The 20,440-nt window shown below is 36.1% G+C and overlaps 4 protein-coding genes across 7 annotated transcripts; 2 read left to right on the forward strand and 2 right to left on the reverse strand.

The window, feature by feature from the left end:
• Positions 1 to 2,059: 2,059 nt before the first annotated feature.
• LOC116014323 (cyclin-D1-1-like) lies at positions 2,060 to 3,946 on the reverse strand. 2 transcript variants are annotated; one of them, XM_031254357.1, is made up of 5 exons: positions 3,424 to 3,946; positions 3,263 to 3,349; positions 2,850 to 3,150; positions 2,582 to 2,676; positions 2,060 to 2,475 (listed from the first exon to the last, which is right to left on the reverse strand). In XM_031254357.1, exons 1-5 carry the CDS (start codon positions 3,679 to 3,681, stop codon positions 2,272 to 2,274), a joined length of 945 nt encoding a protein of 314 aa, XP_031110217.1. In that variant the 5' UTR covers positions 3,682 to 3,946; the 3' UTR covers positions 2,060 to 2,271. The 2 variants fall into 2 exon arrangements, with proteins under 2 accessions (XP_031110217.1, XP_031110216.1); XM_031254356.1 differs by having other exon boundaries at positions 2,850 to 3,153.
• A 3,027-nt stretch (positions 3,947 to 6,973) lies between these two features.
• LOC116011959 lies at positions 6,974 to 10,733 on the forward strand. 2 transcript variants are annotated; one of them, XM_031251403.1, is made up of 10 exons: positions 6,974 to 7,140; positions 7,381 to 7,597; positions 7,976 to 8,133; positions 8,215 to 8,360; positions 8,607 to 8,669; positions 8,762 to 8,854; positions 8,997 to 9,158; positions 9,272 to 9,378; positions 9,548 to 9,654; positions 10,238 to 10,733. In XM_031251403.1, exons 1-10 carry the CDS (start codon positions 7,032 to 7,034, stop codon positions 10,495 to 10,497), a joined length of 1,422 nt encoding a protein of 473 aa, XP_031107263.1. In that variant the 5' UTR covers positions 6,974 to 7,031; the 3' UTR covers positions 10,498 to 10,733. The 2 variants fall into 2 exon arrangements, with proteins under 2 accessions (XP_031107263.1, XP_031107264.1); XM_031251404.1 differs by having other exon boundaries at positions 9,548 to 9,642.
• Positions 10,734 to 10,892: 159 nt separating this feature from the next.
• LOC116011958 (probable amino-acid acetyltransferase NAGS1, chloroplastic) lies at positions 10,893 to 17,435 on the forward strand. 2 transcript variants are annotated; one of them, XM_031251402.1, is made up of 11 exons: positions 11,259 to 11,374; positions 11,458 to 11,634; positions 12,986 to 13,073; positions 14,003 to 14,208; positions 14,391 to 14,542; positions 14,651 to 15,071; positions 15,433 to 15,530; positions 16,135 to 16,246; positions 16,510 to 16,669; positions 16,949 to 17,021; positions 17,086 to 17,435. In XM_031251402.1, the coding sequence occupies exons 2-11, from the start codon at positions 11,632 to 11,634 to the stop codon at positions 17,234 to 17,236; spliced, it is 1,464 nt and encodes a 487-aa protein (XP_031107262.1). In that variant the 5' UTR covers positions 11,259 to 11,374; positions 11,458 to 11,631; the 3' UTR covers positions 17,237 to 17,435. The 2 variants fall into 2 exon arrangements, with proteins under 2 accessions (XP_031107261.1, XP_031107262.1); XM_031251401.1 differs by having other exon boundaries at positions 10,893 to 11,634.
• LOC116011960 (NADH dehydrogenase [ubiquinone] iron-sulfur protein 4, mitochondrial-like) lies at positions 17,428 to 19,621 on the reverse strand. The gene is made up of 5 exons (XM_031251405.1): positions 19,378 to 19,621; positions 18,609 to 18,697; positions 18,325 to 18,454; positions 17,786 to 17,815; positions 17,428 to 17,700 (listed from the first exon to the last, which is right to left on the reverse strand). The coding sequence occupies exons 1-5, from the start codon at positions 19,543 to 19,545 to the stop codon at positions 17,644 to 17,646; spliced, it is 474 nt and encodes a 157-aa protein (XP_031107265.1). The 5' UTR covers positions 19,546 to 19,621; the 3' UTR covers positions 17,428 to 17,643.
• Positions 19,622 to 20,440: the final 819 nt, after the last annotated feature.

The following is a 20,440-nucleotide window of genomic DNA, read 5'->3' on the forward strand; positions in this document are numbered from 1 at the left end:
GCCTGCAACGTCTACTCTCAACGGATCATACATCTCTTTATTCTTATGTAGCGTTCTCTGTTAGTGCCTCTAAGGCAATAATTTCAACTTTTGAACATTGTTCGGTGAGTACGGTTCCTAGGTCTGCGAATCTAGCCGCTCACTCGCCTGCTTCGTTGGCCCTCACTCAGGCTAACTCTTTGTTCTGGGATTCTATCCCACCCGACTCTATTGCTTCTTTGATATAATATATTGCTTTTTGGTTGGTTTTCAAAAAAAAAAAGGCCATTAAACTCTCAAATAAATGGGTTCCATTTTTCTATCCCTCTTCTCTACTCTCTCTCACTTTAAACATTTAATAAAAAGGCTCCCTTAAGCCAAATTTCCAGATTTTTCCTCTCTCAATTCTTCATACATTATACACATTCAAAACACATTGAACAATTTGTTCCATCAAATGGCACCGTCTGTAGGGACTGAACAAGAAAGTCATGTTCTCTATTTCAATTCAATCGCTTTCCCGAGTTTATCCTTCAAGTTTTGTGCCACGAACCTTACAAATTAGAGTCATAACTGGACTTCCACTTACCTAAACGCCCATCATCATCACTGGTTTCATTTACTTGTAAGCCTAGCTTCTTTGGCAGATGAGCATTCCCCAACTTCTTCCACATGCAGACAAGAGACGAGGCCAAGCTGGAAAACTTGGTCACCGGTCACCATCCTCTCCCACGCCATCATCATCATCAAATCTCGTCTTCACCGTGCTTCATCACCTTCTTCATTGCCACTTCAAGAAGTGCCATGCATGTTACCACCACGACCCTCTCCCTCGCTCTCTGTCACTGACATCCTCACCACTCATTCCATCAAGGTTTGTGTAAGTTTTTCACATTAAATCTATTGATTTGCAACCTTTTTCTGCTGCTATGTTACTGCGATAGTTGATGGTGGGTTGAGAAAGCGTGGGAAAACAGAGATGAACATAGACATATGAGTAAGATGAAAAAGTGTTTGATGTTAGATGAAGAAGAGAGTTTGATGTTAGGGATGATGGATTACAAAGAATAAACTAGTCAATTTATAATTAGGGTCCGTTTGGAAAGCAGGAAAATGACTTCTGGAACATGTTTTCTGGAAAATGAGTCATTTTCCGGAAAACAGTTTCATTTTCAGTGTTTGGATGTATTATGGAAAACTGTCTTTGTGTGTTTGGTTCATTTTCTGAAAAATGGATAGAATTGTATAATTAAACATTGTAATTGTTTTATTTAAAATATAAAAAATTATAATAGTTATTAAAATAATGGTATTTAATAAAAAAAATAGAATTTATAAAAAATAAAAAAATAAAAATAAATAAATAAATAATGTAGCAAAGATTTCCGGCGGTTTTTCCACCTCCTTGGTCCATGGTCATGGGTGATATGGCTTGGTTTTGGTCAAAAACATGCAAAACAGCTATTCTGGCGATTCCGTAAAATGACTTACGGAAAAAATTTTCGTAAGTCATTTTCCGGAAAAATGAATTGATTTTCCTTGGTCAACGGAAAACATTTTCCGTTGACCATATTTTCCAGACGTTGCCAAACACAGAAAACTTGGAAAACATTTTCCGGAAGTCATTTTACAGGTTACCAAACACACCCTTAATTTCAAGTAGTTGAAGAAGAAACACTACATTCACCGTTGTTTCAGCTTTTAGTTGATTAGCTTAATCAGCAAATGTCAATCAGGCATTTACCAAACACTCCAAAACATATTATTGATGAGTCAAATAGTAAAACTTGGTCAAATCAACTAATTTGTGGTTGATCAGTCGGTAAACACCCATGTAAGAAAATAAGTGAACAAGAATAAGTTAATTTGACTCATAAAGCCATAAGTAGTAAATATGATAAGTAAAATGAGATTACACCTAGTAATTTTTTTACCTTCCATAAAAAAAATAGTCCATTGACAATGAAAATTTGAAGTCACTATCTAATGGTATGTACTAGGCACCTCTTATGATTCCACAAATTAGGAGATGTAAATAACATTAATAAAATCTTGTGAGATAGACTCGAATGTAAATTAAAAAAAAAAAAAAAGTTTCTTCAAATAATATCTAAACATGACGAAGAATTTTACTCTCCAAAAATAAACACTTATCAAGATCACCAAATTAGAGTTACCCCATGCGCATTCTCATGTACGGGTACCACTCTCTCGTCACTCAACTAAAAAAAATAATAATAATAAACCTTCCGTTTTCTAACATTCCAACCAGAACGGAATAACACAGATACATCAATCATTATTCGGTCTATACGGAGTACACGCACGTTTCTTCCGCTGGAATTCCTTGTCATGTCGGACTAGACATTGGAACTTTCCCCCACAACACTCATCACTATCATCACTGCCCTTGTCGTCTCTCACATTGCTCTCAGAGCTATCACTGATCTTTTCAAAATGCTTTTGCAGAAAGCTGTAGCATCTCTTTACCATCTCCTGCAACACAAGCATACATTACTTCACCGACAACAATAATTGGATCAATTTGTTCGATGTGTTCATCGTCTTCGAAACAGTTCGAGAATATATACACATCACTCACCTTGCTCAATCTTTCGTCGTCCGCGTTCTGTCCCGTCGTAAACAACAAAGCTGCTACTGCTATCGTTGATGGAGAATATTGCCGGAACTCTGGATCTGTATATGAAATTGAACAGGAACGTATCATTATTGTCTGCAACCTTCCATTGACGATGATGCGTAAAATACAAATTCGTAATATCACTATCAGTTTGATTTTTTCAGTTGAAAAAGAACATATCATTCAATTTGGTATGAGCCAGACCAGTGAGGATAGTATTATGTATTACCTTGGCAGGCCCTGAGAATAACATCTGAAGTGTTAGAGATGAGTTGAGTGGAATGTGTGTTTGGAATTGGTGCTTTTGCAGCGTAATGATGGAGGAAATCGAACGGCGTGATGATGCGCAGTCGCCATTTGAGTCCCGCCATGATCAAGAGCTCCATCCTCTGAATGGTTTTGGGCATGAACACGAATTCCGGTTTCCAGATTTGTAAATCCATCAGAGATGGCACCGCGGTTTCCTCCATCTTGGCCGCCAACGACAGGCAAGCAACCGATGCCAGCTGCCACGCCCACCCTTCCCACTCCTTCTGCAGCAAACAGACATTCCGATCAATCGATCATCGAATAACGTATACGTCTATCAAGTATTACGCTAGGCGGATCGTATCTAGCTAGCGGACAATTCGATGAACTTACTGGAAAATGGTGAGACGACAGAAAGCGGTTGAGATAATTCAGCGCGAGATATCCGGTTTCGCCTCTGAAATTGTAGTAACGATGCACCTGCAGCCAAATTCTAGCGATTTCAGTACCTAATACACCATACATTTACCAGTAAAATTCAACGGTGGATTCACCTGGAGCATCCATCGGACGGCATTGCGTCTAGCAGATTCAAATTCCTCGTCCCGCGGCAACTCTCTGTCCACGTCCAGACGCTGCATCTGTTCCAGTTCCATCCGAAACATGTTATCAATGGAGCTATCGCCGTCGTGATCGTCGCAATCGCCGGGAAATTCGAAGTCCAAACTAGAAGAATTATCGGAAAGAGCTGCTTCATTGCAGTACAGATCAGGAGAACGGATCGCGGAGTCGTCGTTCAGTGACGCCGGCATTGAAGGTTTCAGAGTACTGCTAACAGGCGTGTCTAGCTAGTGCAGTAGCATATCATGCTGTTATTGTGATCGTCAATTCAGTTCGATCTAAGACACTTATTTGAAGATACACATATTTGGTTGCTGGTTGAAATGACTGAATTAGGGACCATAAGAACACTTATTTGAAGCAAAAGATGAATCACGAGTCGAGATTCTAGCTGAATGTTGGATCAATAATTAATTTCATGAAGAAATTCTTCATGGGACCCAAATCTTCCTTTTTTGATGCTTCATTTCAATGGATTAAGCCTGGTGGACCACGATGAGTACTCCCGGTGAACCTTCGCACAGGAGCATCCAAAATAAATGGGGACAAAATGTCGAAAAAAATATTCTCAGCACAGAAGTTTGATCTAACTGCGCTAACATTATATTGCAAAATACTGTTTGCAAAGGACTACGTAATCTAGTCTCGATCTGAAACTTTTTACAAGAGGTTTCAATATCTGTTCTCTGATTGTATATAATTTTAGGAGAAATGACAAATTGTTACTGAATTATAAGAAAATTATTTTATGTGAAAATGAAAGTTTTAATCTCTTATTTATAACTAACTATAGTTTAGATTTAATTTTTTAATTAGTATTAAATTCAAAGAGCTAAATTTGTGTCAATGACTTTCTAGTGGCACGAAATGGTTTGCTCAAATGGGAGTTTCAATTGGGGGGGTGTTGACTCTTTGTGTAATATTAGACAATTAAATAACTAAGTTTGTAGTTCAGTTATAACTAACTTTATTAGCTCCTCAATTATATCCTCATCACTTTTTTGTCTTTTGACCGTTTGCAAAGTAATTTTTTAACCACTTTATATAAACTTGATGGAAAATATTATATGTATACTAAATTTTTCTAGTCTCACACTCAAAATATTGATGTAGACACTTGTAATGAGGCCACATGAAAAAATAGCTTATCCGTGTTCGCTACATCAGGAGTATAATTTAGGGTGTGTTTGGTTTGCACATGGAATCGGAACTGGAATAGGAATCAAATACTTGATAATGATAATAAATTTTGATGAAAGTATTTTGCATATTTGGTAGTAGGGTTGACTTAGGAAAAATTACAAATATTATTGTTTGGTTATGTATGATCCTACAATGTGAATAAGGGTTTTAAAAAAATACAAGAACAAACAATCAAGACAATTTATTCTAATAAATACATCCAAAACATCAATATGAACAAATATATATATATATATATATATATATATATATATATATATATATATATAAAAGCACTAATTCAAACTTAAAAATCAAATTACCAAGTAGGAGGGTGAATAATGGAATGAAATCTTTATTTTATTAGGAAATGATTTTTATAATTAAGAGGTAATCAAATCTAATAGTAGTGTTCTAAAAATCATGAACCAAATGGTTCACACATGAGAATCGGAATCGGAATGGGAATCAAATACTTAGTAATTGTATGATTACCAATATTGTCGTTAGTTATGTATTATCTTATAATGAGAATAAATATTTTAAAAATACAAGAACAAAAAATTTATTCTAATATAAATACATTCAAAGCACATAAAAAAAAATAAAAACAAAAATATAAAAGCAACAATCCAAACTTAAAAACCAAATTACTAATTAGGAGGGGATAATGGAATGAAACCCTTATTTTATTATGGAATGAGTTTTCTAATTAATGGGGTAATTGAATCTCATAGTAGTGTTATTGAAACATGTCAACTAAACAATAACAATTACTTTAATTCACATTTTTAATAACTAAACCCATGAACCAAACACACTCTTAATCCTATTTCATTCCATAATATGCAACCCTAATTTGTTATTTCGTTATTTGTGAAGGGATCATTTTTGTGGGCAAATTTTTATATGGACTACAGGCCATATAACTGTATGGACTATGAATAAAAGAGTTAATTTCATAAAAGGTCCTTCGACTATTGACTTTTACCAATTTTTGTTATTGACTTTTAATTTGATCATGGTTGGTCCTTTAACTATTAATTTTGTACCAATTTTAGTCCTTATGTTAAATCTATGTTAAATAGATGTTAAAATTGATGGCAAAAATGTAAAACTAAATATTTGATGCTTTTATATATTACTGCAATGTAATATATACTCCGTAATAATTTTAATTATATATTTTATTATTGTATTAGGTTTTTTTTTTTTGGGCTTTATGGTACAACTCATCCTATCACTTTGATTACCAAAATTTCAACTAGAAAAAAGGCAAATTAGAACAGTAAAAAATTAACATAGAATAAAACAACAACAAAAATCATACTAGTGTCCTTTTCTACCATTTTTGCTATCAAATAAAGAAAAAAGCACCTAATACAACAATAAAATATACAATAACACTCCACATCCAGTTAGAGAATTTACAAAAAAAAAATTACAGAGTATATATTACATTGCAGTAATATATTAAAGGCTCAAATATTTGATTTTACATTTTTGTCCTCAATTTTAACACCTATTTAACCTAGATTTAACAGAAGGATCAAAATTGGTACAAAATCAATAGTTAAGGGATCAACTTTGGTCAAATTAAAAGTCGATAACAAAAATTGGTAAAAGTCAATAGTCGAATGACCATTTTTGGAATTAACTCTGAATAAAAAATACATTTTTAATATATTAAATGCACATTATTTGAGTATTAAAAATGCATTATTTTGTATACTATCAAATAATGTATATTCAATACACAAATAATATACATTTAGTACATTTAAAATGTTTTTATTTCCTGATCCACACACACACACACATATATATATATAGTTCATAATCTATGAAATAATGATTGATTTTAGTGTATGGTAATAAATCTTTGGCAATTTATTTTGTGGACCGGGGTCTACATTACAAGATGGACTCGAGATTTGAATGTTCACAATTTACCTTTTAAAAATTTACAATTCGTATACTGCGAATACACAATGTAAAAGTTCACAATTTACCTTTTACAAATTCATAATTTATATATTACGAGTACATAATATTTACATACACAATTTATATATTTTAACTTAGAAACACAATTTATATTTTAGAAGCTCACAATTATAATACTAAAAATATATAGTAAGGTATACCTTGTAGTAAGGTGGAATGGTATAACAAATCTTAATATTTCGAGTCTTTCGGGTAAGAATTAATGAAAAAGCTGAGGGAAAATAAATTGGGCTGCCCGCTTAAAAGCCCAATCCAAAACTTTGAATTCGGGAAAAAGATAAAGAAGAACATTCAAACTGTCCGTATACTCGATAGGTTCCATCGCTACTTCCCGACTCGGATTGCAGGAACAATGGCAACTGGCCATGCTACTGGACGTTCTCTACCGTTTCCGGCGCTCATTTTTGTATTATCGCTCTTCACTTCACGCTATCTCGTTTCCGGCGACGAACTTTCCTTAGGTAAGAACGCCCTCTGCATTTCTAGGGTTTGAAAATTTTTCATTTTGCTTTCAGTTTTTTTTTCTGCCTTCGAAGTTAAGAAATGCTGCTTTCTAGATTATAGTTGCTTCATAAAGGTAACACGAGCTGCGTATTAGCATTGTGGAATGAGTAATATTATATAAAATTCATATCATGGAACATATCTGATCTCTGCCACTTTCTGTCTCACATATATTTATGCTTTCCTGTTTCCTGCAGCTGTATCTCAGCTTACCAGTTTGGAGCTTTCTCCTGCTTTACCAGTGGAAAATTCTCCAGGTTCTAGGCCTGGAGCTAAAGTACTCTGTGAAAGAGTTCAAATTCGTGGCTTGCCCAGGCTTAAAAATCTTAACAAATATGCCAATTCAGTGATAGTCAACATTTCACATGTAACTACAGGTGGCCGTCTGCCTAATGTTGAGGTCTGTTTCCATAGGTGAGGCATATCAGAACAATTGAATCCTCTGCTCTTGCATATAGTGTGTCAGTTAGTTTTCTCAGTATGATGATTACAACATTGAAAGACCAATGTATACACCCAAATTACATACTCAACAGTGAAGATCTTTAAAAATAACAAATAACTATATCAACCTCTAAATAACAGGGACCAAGTTTCCTGCAAATAATGGTACTTAGACACCTCACATGGGATTGCTCCAGGTGGGGATTGACCCCGACCTCATTCTAGGGGGGCCTCAAGCTCAACTATTGGGCCAAAGCCATCAGTGGCAGCATGTTGATTACATATAATAAGGATTTTTTTTTGGAGTAATTAGTAGACAGAAATGAACTGGAACTTGATACATTGCAGGAACCAATCCCGTGGTATAGGGATGTGCCCCCAAAGCCAATGGACAAGAATAACAAAGGGGTCATTGATTAGATCAATGTCACCTTTTGATCACAAGTTTTTGGATTTCCGGATTTTGGGCTCTTCTAAACAAACCCTTCAGGTGTCCCTACATGAAGGTTAGTTCTGTAATCATGAAATTAATTTCCCTTTGGTTTCACATTTTAACTTGTTGTATAATCTCAAGATCTCTATTACAGAATTTTACTTGTACCGGATTGTTTTTTTGGTACTTGGGATACTGTTGATGGCGGTGGCATCCTCTCTTAGCAAGTCTCTAGTATTCTACTACAGTGGTGCTATGGTTGTTGGGATTTTCCTTGTGATATTAATGGTCCTATTCCAGGTGAAATTCAACTACAAAAATATAGGCATTATGTTGATGCTCATACAATTGTCATTGATATGTCTGCAAAGAAGCTGATTTATTTCAATTTAAAAATTATACTTGAAGAATTGAAGTTTTTAACTTCATGTTAATATGCTTTTTGATGCAAATAAACAGTATTGACGACTGACAAATTTTCTTTTCCCCCTTGATGCTAAACTTGTTTTAAACTTTGAACTGACATTTTGTCAAATGTAATGGCAGGGGATGAAACTTCTTCCAACTGGTAGAAAGAACTCACTAGCAATATTCATTTACTCATCCCTTGTGGGTATCTATCTTTTTGTCAGACTTTTCCATTGTCATGCAAAATGTTGTTTTTCTAAATAATTAAGCAATCTGCTTTAATTTCTATTCAGGTTGGTTTGGGGTCTTTCTTACTTCGCTATGTGCCAACAGTGTTGCGCATGATACTTACAGAGATTGGTATTGGTGAAGACATGTACAACCCTGTATGTAAGTTTCTAATTATTAGTTGTACTCACTCACCCAATGTTTTTACAGGAGTGAAAGAAACATTATGCCATGGGCTGTGTTTCTTCCATTCAGTGATGTGACCTCATTGACCCCTGATGGTACAATCATGTTTCGCAGCTGGCAATTTTTTTGCTCCTTTTCCTTGTAATTGCTGGAGCTTGGTTGGGATTTTGGGTGGTTCGCAAACTTGTACTCACAGATGATGGATCAATTGATATAGGCGTATCTCATTTTATTGCTTGGGCAATACGAATTGTTGCCTCAACTATGATTCTTCAGGTTTTTTGTTATTTTTAATGTTATCCTGCAGGCACATTCTTACTTCTAATCACCTTAAGAGTTGAAGTTTTTAAATGTACACTGAAAAAGTAATTTTTTTTCTAATTCTTCAGAGTACCGTAGACATTTTATTGGCTGCAGAGGCATTGGTATGTGGAATTTTGGTCTCATCAATATTGAGAAGACTCTTTCATCTCAAATTTATACGCTTGATATACAAGTGAGTTGCTTGCTTTTCTTGAGCAAACTTATCTTTCATTCTATGTGTGTGCCTCATTGTCTCTGGATTTTATCTGGGGAATGGGATACTGGCACTCCCCTGTGGTATTTTTCTCCATTAATTTCTAGTTTCTTACGCTATCCCGTAACTTCTTGTGTAACACATCTAGGAAATCATCAAGAATGATTGGGAACATCTGTGAAATATTATTGGATCTGTTTACACCAACATACAAGGAGTCATATCCTAGACCTCCAAGCAATGGTACTTACCAAGGTTTGCTTGCTTTTATTTTTGTGTGAATACTCAATGCTGTATGTTAAAAACTAATTGGATACGCAGACTAAAGTTCCCTCCACTGTACATTATTCATTCTGTTTTTCCTTAACCAAGCTATAACTTGAACCTTACTGATTTTGTTCCACCAGTAAGATTGTGTATTCATATCATGGATAATTTTCATTTTTACAAGCATGTTTCAAAGCTTGAATATTTGCAAGCATTTGGATCTTTCTTTTTCTTATTTTTTACTTTATGAGATAGGTTGTGAATACATTGCTGGCTGGATTAGTATAGCACTCAACTTTGCTGAACTTCCATTTCTTTTAATTGTTTCCTTCTCCATCTCAATGTTCTTCCAGTACCTGTGAATTTGGCTTTCTATTGTGCTCGTTTCTTTTTCTGGGCTTTGTTGTTCCGCGTTGCCACACTGTTTCCTCTCGTGTAATTAAATGAGATATAAATTTTATTTGTTAGTACTCATGCTGCTCTTTACTGGCTATATGTTTCCGAATTCTACTAACTTGAAATTACTTGCTGGACCCAAATTGATTGCTCTTAAATGTTACCATTCCAACAGGTTCAACCAGCGGGTCACCAAAACCTTTGTCAGATTCAGATACATTCTACTCTTCATACCACAAAACTCCAGAACGAAGAAAAATCTCAAAGGAGGATTTGGAAAAACTCACACAACAGACCACAAAGAGGGCCATGGAAGAGCTGGTTGCTTCCCCAGATTTCAGCAGATGGGCTGTTGCCCATGCAGACAGGATTACTTTGGCACCCAAAAAAGCTACTACACCTGATAGGCAGCGAAGGTGGTACCATTGGTCTTAAGCAATTAATGTCGAATTCGTATTGCCATCAGATTTGTTGTAAACAATGTTGGAGCCTTCTGCATTTCTATGCCAACAATGTTGTATAATGTACAACTGTCTTTGACTGAAATCTAACTAGGATAGTATCATTAACGTAGTAGATTGTAACTGTGGCGACGATTATATCAACTATTAGCTTCATAAATTATAAATATGCGTGATATGCCATGGAAACATGGAAACTTTTTGCCCAAAGTCCTTCAAATAGACTCATTGCTACTCTCTTGTCATCGTTGAAACGCCATGAATCGCTGCATCGTTATGGTGCAGGATGAAGATGAGAAATGAAGATGTGCATGAAATGGCTCCTTGAAACTTGGATGCTGCAATGGCAATGGAATTTGTAACAATTTGAGTTGCTCGTCGTCGGAGAGATGCGATGAAGGTTAACAATTTATGAAAGAAGCTCAGCCGTACGCGGCGGCGCAGCGGGATCCGCCGAAATCATCGATACTGCTTTTTTGTCTTCCATAATTTATGTTTAAGCTTGAATTAGGAAAATAAGGATTGAGTACTGGAGAGCTGCTATTTTGTATCTGTAAATAAGATTCACCGCCGGCCAAATGACAGACGGTAGAAATCTCGCGCGACGAAGGTGGGGTCCATTCAAATCTAAATGACTAAATCCCTCTCCTCTGAACTTCAACCACCTGTTTTACCTTCTTCTACCGTTGCCGCCAAGCCAATACTGGACAGCACATTGATTTTGCTGTGCTTTCTGCGAACCCTAATGTCCATGCCGTCTGCGCTTTCTAGACCATGCATTTCTATTCAAAGCCAGCGGCCACGGAGGAGTTTCTCCTCTACTGCTGGAGCTCGAAACAGCTTTCATTTCGGTGAGCGATCGGTTGGTGTTCATTCCGTAAGTCTTTCGTCTTTCAGTTGTGATCGGGCCATGAGATTGTTGTCTCGTTGCAAGGTTTATGGGGAGACGGAAGGCGCCGGGATTGACGCCAGCAGCGCCGTAAAGGATGAGCTATTCGTTAGATTTTTCAGGGAGGCTTGGCCGTATTTTCTTGCACACAGAGGCAGTACATTTGTTGTGCTAATCTCTGCTGAAATCGTTGATAGCCCTCATTTGGATCCGCTTCTTATGGCAAGTCTTCAATGTTCTTTTTGCATTTTAAGACTTACTCTACGTTCTTCACATAATTGATTGATTCCAACGGGCAACCGAAGGTTTAGTTAGAGTAGATGCAAGTTGAATAAATTTTGATTGCACTTTCCACCTGTTCCTACTTCTCTTTTTGCTTTTTTTTTTTTTTTTTTTTTTCTGCAGGAATTGTTTTGTTATTAGGTTGAACCTTCTTTAGTTTTACATTGGATTTTCACTAGTGCTTGCCCACTTTGAGTGAATGTTTTACACAGGATATCTCTCTCCTTCATGGTCTGGGAATCAAGTTTGTTCTTGTGCCGGGACTCATGTGCAGATTGACAGGCTTTTGGCTGAGCAGGGTGAGTTTTAAATGCTGCATATTTCTCTCTTTCTATGTTTTGGCTTGCATATATCTAAAGTATAGCCACTTACATTGTTTCTTCAATGGTATCCTGATCTGGTAGCTAAGAAGTTTTTTTTTTTTTTTGGTTGAAATCTTTTTGTATGCTCATATGAATTAGTACTACGTATTTTCCATGACACTGATGTTATCTGCAAGGCCATCTAGTGTGTGTCTCAGTGCCTGCATGATTTCTCCTTGGAGTGGCAGTGGCAATTGGATGTGTTATTGTGGGGAAGTCTAGCTTTATTCTTTTTCCACTGAAAATAGCCCTTCTAATCTTTTGTAAGACTTTAAGGAGATGATGCACAAAGCCATGAAGGGACTTCGAATCAGTGAACGCAGCACAGTTTATTAACTAGTAGCAATTTAAATGGTATTCTAATGAGACAATGAACTTATTACTCCGTATTTCTTCTGGCAGGTAGTGAGCCCAAGTATGTAGGTCGCTACAGAGTGACAGACTCTTATTCTCTTGAGGCTGCAATGAGTGCAGCTGGAAGAATTCGTATTATGTTAGAGGCAAAGTTGTCACCTGGACCTTCTTTGAGTGGTGTCCGCAGGCATGGAGACAATAACCGTTGGCATGATGGTGTCAGTGTTGCCAGTGGTAATTATCTAGCTGCTAAGGTGGGTGTTTCATGTTCAGCACATGTGTTTCGGCCTACTTTTCTATATCCCTTTTTAATTTTATACTGTCAACTGCAAATTAATCATTTCTCAAGTTTATTTTTATTTTTATTTCTTTCAGTATGTTAGGTACCATTTAATCATACAGGCTAACATATATCTTTTACTATACTCTTTCATAGAGAAGAGGAGTTGTNTTTTTTTTTTTTTTTTTTTTTTTTTTTTTCTGCAGGAATTGTTTTGTTATTAGGTTGAACCTTCTTTAGTTTTACATTGGATTTTCACTAGTGCTTGCCCACTTTGAGTGAATGTTTTACACAGGATATCTCTCTCCTTCATGGTCTGGGAATCAAGTTTGTTCTTGTGCCGGGGACTCATGTGCAGATTGACAGGCTTTTGGCTGAGCAGGGTGAGTTTTAAATGCTGCATATTTCTTCTCTTTCTATGTTTTGGCTTGCATATATCTAAAGTATAGCCACTTACATTGTTTCTTCAATGGTATCCTGATCTGGTAGCTAAGAAGTTTTTTTTTTTTTTTTTGGTTGAAATCTTTTTGTATGCTCATATGAATTAGTACTACGTATTTTCCATGACACTGATGTTATCTGCAAGGCCATCTAGTGTGTGTCTCAGTGCCTGCATGATTTCTCCTTGGAGTTTTTTTTTTTTTTTTTTTTTTTTTTTTTTCTGCAGGAATTGTTTTGTTATTAGGTTGAACCTTCTTTAGTTTTACATTGGATTTTCACTAGTGCTTGCCCACTTTGAGTGAATGTTTTACACAGGATATCTCTCTCCTTCATGGTCTGGGAATCAAGTTTGTTCTTGTGCCGGGGACTCATGTGCAGATTGACAGGCTTTTGGCTGAGCAGGGTGAGTTTTAAATGCTGCATATTTCTTCTCTTTCTATGTTTTGGCTTGCATATATCTAAAGTATAGCCACTTACATTGTTTCTTCAATGGTATCCTGATCTGGTAGCTAAGAAGTTTTTTTTTTTTTTTTTGGTTGAAATCTTTTTGTATGCTCATATGAATTAGTACTACGTATTTTCCATGACACTGATGTTATCTGCAAGGCCATCTAGTGTGTGTCTCAGTGCCTGCATGATTTCTCCTTGGAGTGGCAGTGGCAATTGGATGTGTTATTGTGGGGAAGTCTAGCTTTATTCTTTTTCCACTGAAAATAGCCCTTCTAATCTTTTGTAAGACTTTAAGGAGATGATGCACAAAGCCATGAAGGGACTTCGAATCAGTGAACGCAGCACAGTTTATTAACTAGTAGCAATTTAAATGGTATTCTAATGAGACAATGAACTTATTACTCCGTATTTCTTCTGGCAGGTAGTGAGCCCAAGTATGTAGGTCGCTACAGAGTGACAGACTCTTATTCTCTTGAGGCTGCAATGAGTGCAGCTGGAAGAATTCGTATTATGTTAGAGGCAAAGTTGTCACCTGGACCTTCTTTGAGTGGTGTCCGCAGGCATGGAGACAATAACCGTTGGCATGATGGTGTCAGTGTTGCCAGTGGTAATTATCTAGCTGCTAAGGTGGGTGTTTCATGTTCAGCACATGTGTTTCGGCCTACTTTTCTATATCCCTTTTTAATTTTATACTGTCAACTGCAAATTAATCATTTCTCAAGTTTATTTTTATTTTTATTTCTTTCAGTATGTTAGGTACCATTTAATCATACAGGCTAACATATATCTTTTACTATACTCTTTCATAGAGAAGAGGAGTTGTGGAGGGAGTTGATTATGGATCAACTGGTGAAGTGAAGAAGATAGATGTATCTCGAATTCGTACAAGGCTTGATCGGGACTGCATTGTGTTAATAAGCAATCTTGGTTATTCTAGCTCTGGACAAGTATTAAATTGCAAGTATGCTATATTTGATATCTCAGCAACTATAATGTATATTTTTTCCCTTTTGGATAGTTGCTGTTGGTTCTAGTGGACTGATATATATATGTGCTACATATGTTGCAGCACATATGAAGTTGCTACAGCTTGTGCTTTGGCCCTTGGTGCAGAGAAACTAATTTGCATTATAGATGGTCCTATTCTGGATCAATCTGGGCGTCTTATTCGTTTCTTAACTCTTCAGGATGCAGACTTACTGGTCCGTAAAAGAGCTGAGCAAAGTGAAACAGCAGCTAATTATGTGAAAGCTGTTGGTCAGGATGAACTTGCTCAATCAGGCTATAAAGGTTCAAATGGGTCTGTTCATTCTGAAAATGGGAATGGTTTAAGCCATAGATATAATGCCACATTTCAGAACGGTGTTGGTTTTGACAATGGGAATGGACTTTGGTCTAGTGAACAAGGTTTCGCTATTGGAGGACAAGAGAGGCTAAGCCGATTATATGGCTACCTTTCAGAATTAGCAGCTGCAGCTTTTGTTTGCAGAGTAAGTCACTTCCTCTCCCATTTCCCCATGCCAAACCACCTCTCCCTCAACAAGACAAATAAATAATATGATCTTATACTCTATTACTCCTTTTAAAAAGAAATTTTTTTGAACCCTATGAGTTTGAACTCTCTTGAAATATACACATTGAATCCTAACATATATTAAATGTTGATCAGAGAAGTTTGATTTATTCTAAAAGCCAAATGCATTAACTATTACATCACAAACTTGACCCCAAATGCCAAAAACTAGTCAAAAGTTTTAGATGCAAACTACATCCATATGGCCTGTGCAGCTTGAGTGTATTGATAGTTTAGTGTAAACCCTGTGTAATCATGTTACTAATTTTTCCCCTCAGGGTGGGGTTCAAAGAGTTCATCTGTTGGATGGCACTATTGGTGGAGTTTTACTTAAGGAATTGTTTCAAAGAGATGGAGTTGGTACAATGGTGGCTAGGTATGGATATATGGAATCAGTATATGAGTCATATGCTGAAATTTCATTTGTCAAATGGGGTTTTTTTTGTTTTTCTTTTTCCAGATCTGGAAACTCTATGTATGAGCTTGCTTGAATAACAGATGCCCACTTAGCTTTCATTTGCCAATGTTATGTTATTTAAGTCTCATATAGTCATATATTCAAAGTTTTGTCATCTAAGTCTTCTGGATCTCACTTGTGGATGACTAGTCAATTCCTTGGCCATCTAAGTATTGGCCATCTCAGTTTGTGTTCTTAACATACTTAGATGGCCAAAAATTTTGATTTGTTTTAGTATGCCTTCATCAATGCCTGTATACCTAATAACCTAACCTAGCACTTCTATATCACTATTCTAATATTATCAGCTAATGGGACTACGGGAGATTAATCTGGAATAATCTCTTTTCTTCAGATTTTGTTACTTGTACTCATGGTGAAGTGGGATATTAACTTCGGAGTATTATATTATAGCTAGATTGATGAGTAGGGAACTTGATTATATTGTTACAGTAGGGTAGGGAATGTTTTTCTGTTGTTAGTATGTTTCCTACCTCTAATTTTTGCAATGAATATGTATCAGTGACCTTTATGAAGGAACAAGAATGGCAAGAGCAGATGATATTCCTGGAATAAAACAGTTATTGCAGCCTCTAGAAGAGTCTGGGACTTTGATAAGGAGGACAGAGGAAGAGGTATAATTTGGTCCTTGTGCTTTCTTATTTATCAATTCCGACTCTTAATCCATAATTGACCTGTTCAAACTAAGAAAGATAATAGGTCGCTCCCACTTGGAATCCTTTGCTGGGTAGGGTCACAAGGCAGCATTTACCCAATGCACATCCTTGGGTAGTAGTTAGCAACATTTACCCAATGCACATCCTTGGGTAGTAGTCGTTGCGGTTCCCTCGTCATCCATAAGTTATCCCCATTCTTATTGTGTGTTATTTTATTCTAGCTACTCGACATGTTGGATTCATTCATTGTTGTGGAGAGGGAGGGTCAAATTATAGCATGCACCGCTCTCATTCCACACTACAAAGAGAAATGTGGAGAGGTTGCTGCTATTGCTGTTTCTCCAGATTGCCGTGGCCAAGGAAAGGGAGATAAATTACTTGGTATGACAACAAAACTCTAATGGCAAAACCATTCTACCCTTCGGACTTCATTTGCACAGAAACCATGGCTCAGAAAGTATTTATTTATCCAATAACTCATTGCAGATTTGCAGTTTCAATTACTAGAAACAGATTTTGAAAAATTAAAAATAACAAAATAAACTCCTAGGATCTTTGGCTCTTTGCTGTTATCCTGTGTTGTAGTGACCAATGTTCCAAAGCAATGTTAGCATGAGTTCTTGTCACAGAAAGATTGACAGCTAACTGCTATATTTACAGATTACGTTGAGAAGAAAGCATGTTCTCTTGGACTGGAAATGCTCTTCCTCCTCACTACTCGCACAGCTGACTGGTATGGGTTTCCTACATTATATTCAGAAATGGTATTCTTGTTGACAATTCGCTATGCTTAACAGGTTTATAAGGCGTGGGTTCTCAGAATGCTCCATTGACAATATACCAGAGGAAAGAAGGAAGAAGATCAACCTCTCGCGTAGATCAAAATATTACATGAAGAAGCTGCTACCTGATAGGAGTGGTATTCGCCTTGACAATGCTTTCACGTAAGAACCATATCTGACTTTTGCTGCTAGCAATGCTTTTTATAAGAATGTGGTAAGAACCATATCTGACTTTTGCTGCTAGCAATGCTTTTATAAGAATGTGGAGAGAACACGAGTATTAGTATCATAGAATCCATTTCATACACTGGATGTTGTCCTTTTGCAGCCTATAACATATGGTTGAGAATTGAGACATGTCTAAATGCAGAATTTTTTTAAGTACCGCTGACTCTATTACAAATGCAGAATTTCTTATTGAATAAAAAATTAATTTCCCATACAAAGGTTCGGTAAAGTTAGCTTTATTAATTTCAAGAAACTTGGCTTGGGCTCATTCCTGAAGATACCCAAACTTTAAAAGTTAAGCAAGATGAAAGAGACACTATTGATAGCCTGAGAGAGAATTCCAACTCATCCCTCCATCTTGGGAGGGCCTCTCCACTTGAAATTGTCAGCATAGGCCTTAATCTGCAAACAGATTCACAAAAAGAATTGTTGATAATAATGTGTCAATTTACTGAAAAGTGCATAGGGGAATGAGAAGCCTTCAAACCTTTAACAATGGTGTTTGGTGTTTCTTGACCTGCAGATATAAAAATAGGTTAATTAATATAATTACTACACATTGATGATATAATACACATTTACTCACACACCAATGAACTAAACAAGTGTAATGACTCCAGTAGTCTTGTTCATTTATATAGAGTGCTATCGGTTTCAATCATAACACCAATTGACAAGCATTCAAATCCTACTGTCTCAAATAGCAAGGCATAAATTTACACTGCACCAAATGGTTGTGCATATATAAACATGGTATTATTGATTTTTCAAATGTTATAGGTTCTAGCACTATAGCTTAGAGGTTGCAAGAAATGTATTTTTCAAAGATAGATATGTATCCCTAACTGAATGTTTTGTCAAGACTGGTCATTTCATAAAGCATTCATTCCTAATGAGGTCAAAACAATTTTTAAGATACATCATATTTGGATGCAAGCATGCATAATTGAATTACTGTAAGGAGCTTTAAAACACAAGCAAATAAAGAATAAATAAAGAGAAACAAATAGTGATGAAATTCAGTACCGAATACTCCCATCCATGTCTTTCAGCAAATGCTTTTGCAGCATCTTCACTGTCAAAACTCAGCGCAGCATCACCAACATTGGCATATGCATCCCCTGTGGACGTCCAACCCATCAATGGGTTTTCCCATCTACATATATGTAACCAAGAAAATCGTTATCCTTCAATGTGTATCTTACCAATATAAACTGTTTAGATGTGCAGTTTTCAACTTTAAAAAGAACAGAAACGGTTTTATCATGAAGTCCAATACTCCACAGTAAAGAAGCAAAAATGAAGCATACTTCTGAGTCGATAAAAAGTTGATTTTCCATCTCCCAACTTTTCCAGATCCTTGCTGACTAGCAGTTCGCGCAGGAGAGAAAATAACAACCTGATAAGTACCATTGATGAATAAAAGCAAATGAGGTCCCATATCCATGCAAACTAACAAAGAAAGTATGTATGAACAGATACTACATTGTAACAGAGTCAATAGTATTCAAAAGAACAATGGCATCACTGTTTTCACCGGAACTGAAATTATTATTTTTTTTTTAAAAAGAAAAGAAAAGAAAAAAAGAAAAAAGAAGCAATTTACAACATGAATATCAACACAATAGAGTATAGACAATTAACAGCCAGGAAAGTAAACAACTTTACAATTGCTCATTATTTAGCATATTGAACCCTATTTTGTGCCCAGACTTAAATGTTGGGCTGCAGGAAGAGTTCATAATACAATAATTGCCTGAGAAAAAGATTTTCTATGAAATAATGAAATTACAGGGAAAATCTCAGCAGTCCAGTTTCGTAAAAATTCACACAAAATAAAAAATAGTAATACATGAAGTAGTGATATCACTGATACTTAGATGAGATGCCAGTTAATACGCAGATAAGAAACCAATAGCGAACCGCTGAAGCAAATACGCGGGAGAAAAGCCCTAAAATGAAACGATACAAATGTAATCTTTAGGCAACACGGGAACCTGATTACTCCTAGATATTCGATTCAGGTCACATTCGATTAGAAAAATAAGCATATAAAGCAAAGGAGATGGCATTACGTACCTTCCTACGAAGATGTTCTTGGGGTATACCGGAGACCATACCGATCTCCCCCCGTTGGATCTCCACGAGTGAGTCCGAAGATGCAGAGAAAGACCTCGATAAAGGAGTCAGAGGGACTCGATAGAGCTGACGCGAATGCGTCGCTACTCGCCGTAGGGAGCTCGCCATTTCCCGGAGCAGAGATGATCGCCAACCTTGCGCAGAATGGGCGTATACACGAAAGCAACCCCCGACTCCTCAGTAATAGAAATTATTTTTTTTTTTAAATTTTTTTTAAGGCAACAGTATGAAAGGTATAGAGTTAATACCACAAGTAGTCCTTCAATTACGTTTATTTTGTCACATATAGTCCTAAACTTTAAATTTGATCATCTGTAGTTCCCAAGTTTCAAAATATTATCAATTATGGTTTTTCGAGTTTCAAAATGTTACTAATCGTGGTTCAACCAGTGGTTTGCTCAATTAGCATCGAGTAAATGAAAGGCAAAAATGTCATTTCATGTTATTTTTCTATTTTTAAGGTGTGTTTGGAAAGCAGGAAAATAACTTTTGAAAAATGAGTCATTTTCCGAAAAATAGTTTGATTTCCAATGTTTGATTGCATTATAGAAAACTGGAGTTTTTTGCATTTTTAGTCCCACGACTATAGTGGCACTTGTAGTATTGGTCCACGACTTTCAAACTTTGCAATTTTGATCCATGACTATTGTTTTTTTTTTGTTGCAAAAATGGTCCTTCCGGCACCGGAAAAAAAAACCGGCGAATTTTCCGGCAATTTTTCGCCGGGAAAAAAAATTGACATATTTTTCGTCAATTTCTCGCCGGAAAAAAATTCTCCTTTCAAGTAAAATTAAAATTGAAAACGAAAAAGTAATGTAAATTGTAATCTTACTTGAAAGGAGAAATTTTTTCCGGCGAAAAATTGACGGAAAATATGTCAATTTTTTTTTTCAGGCGAAAAATTGCCGGAAAATTCGCCGGTTTTTGTTTTCCAGCGCCGAAAGTACCATTTTTGCAAAAAAAAAAAAAAAAAATAGTCATGGATCAAAATTGCAAAGTTTGA

The sequence above is a fragment of the Ipomoea triloba genome, chromosome 3, assembly GCF_003576645.1.
Source record: "Ipomoea triloba cultivar NCNSP0323 chromosome 3, ASM357664v1".
Lineage (NCBI taxonomy): Eukaryota > Viridiplantae > Streptophyta > Magnoliopsida > Solanales > Convolvulaceae > Ipomoea > Ipomoea triloba.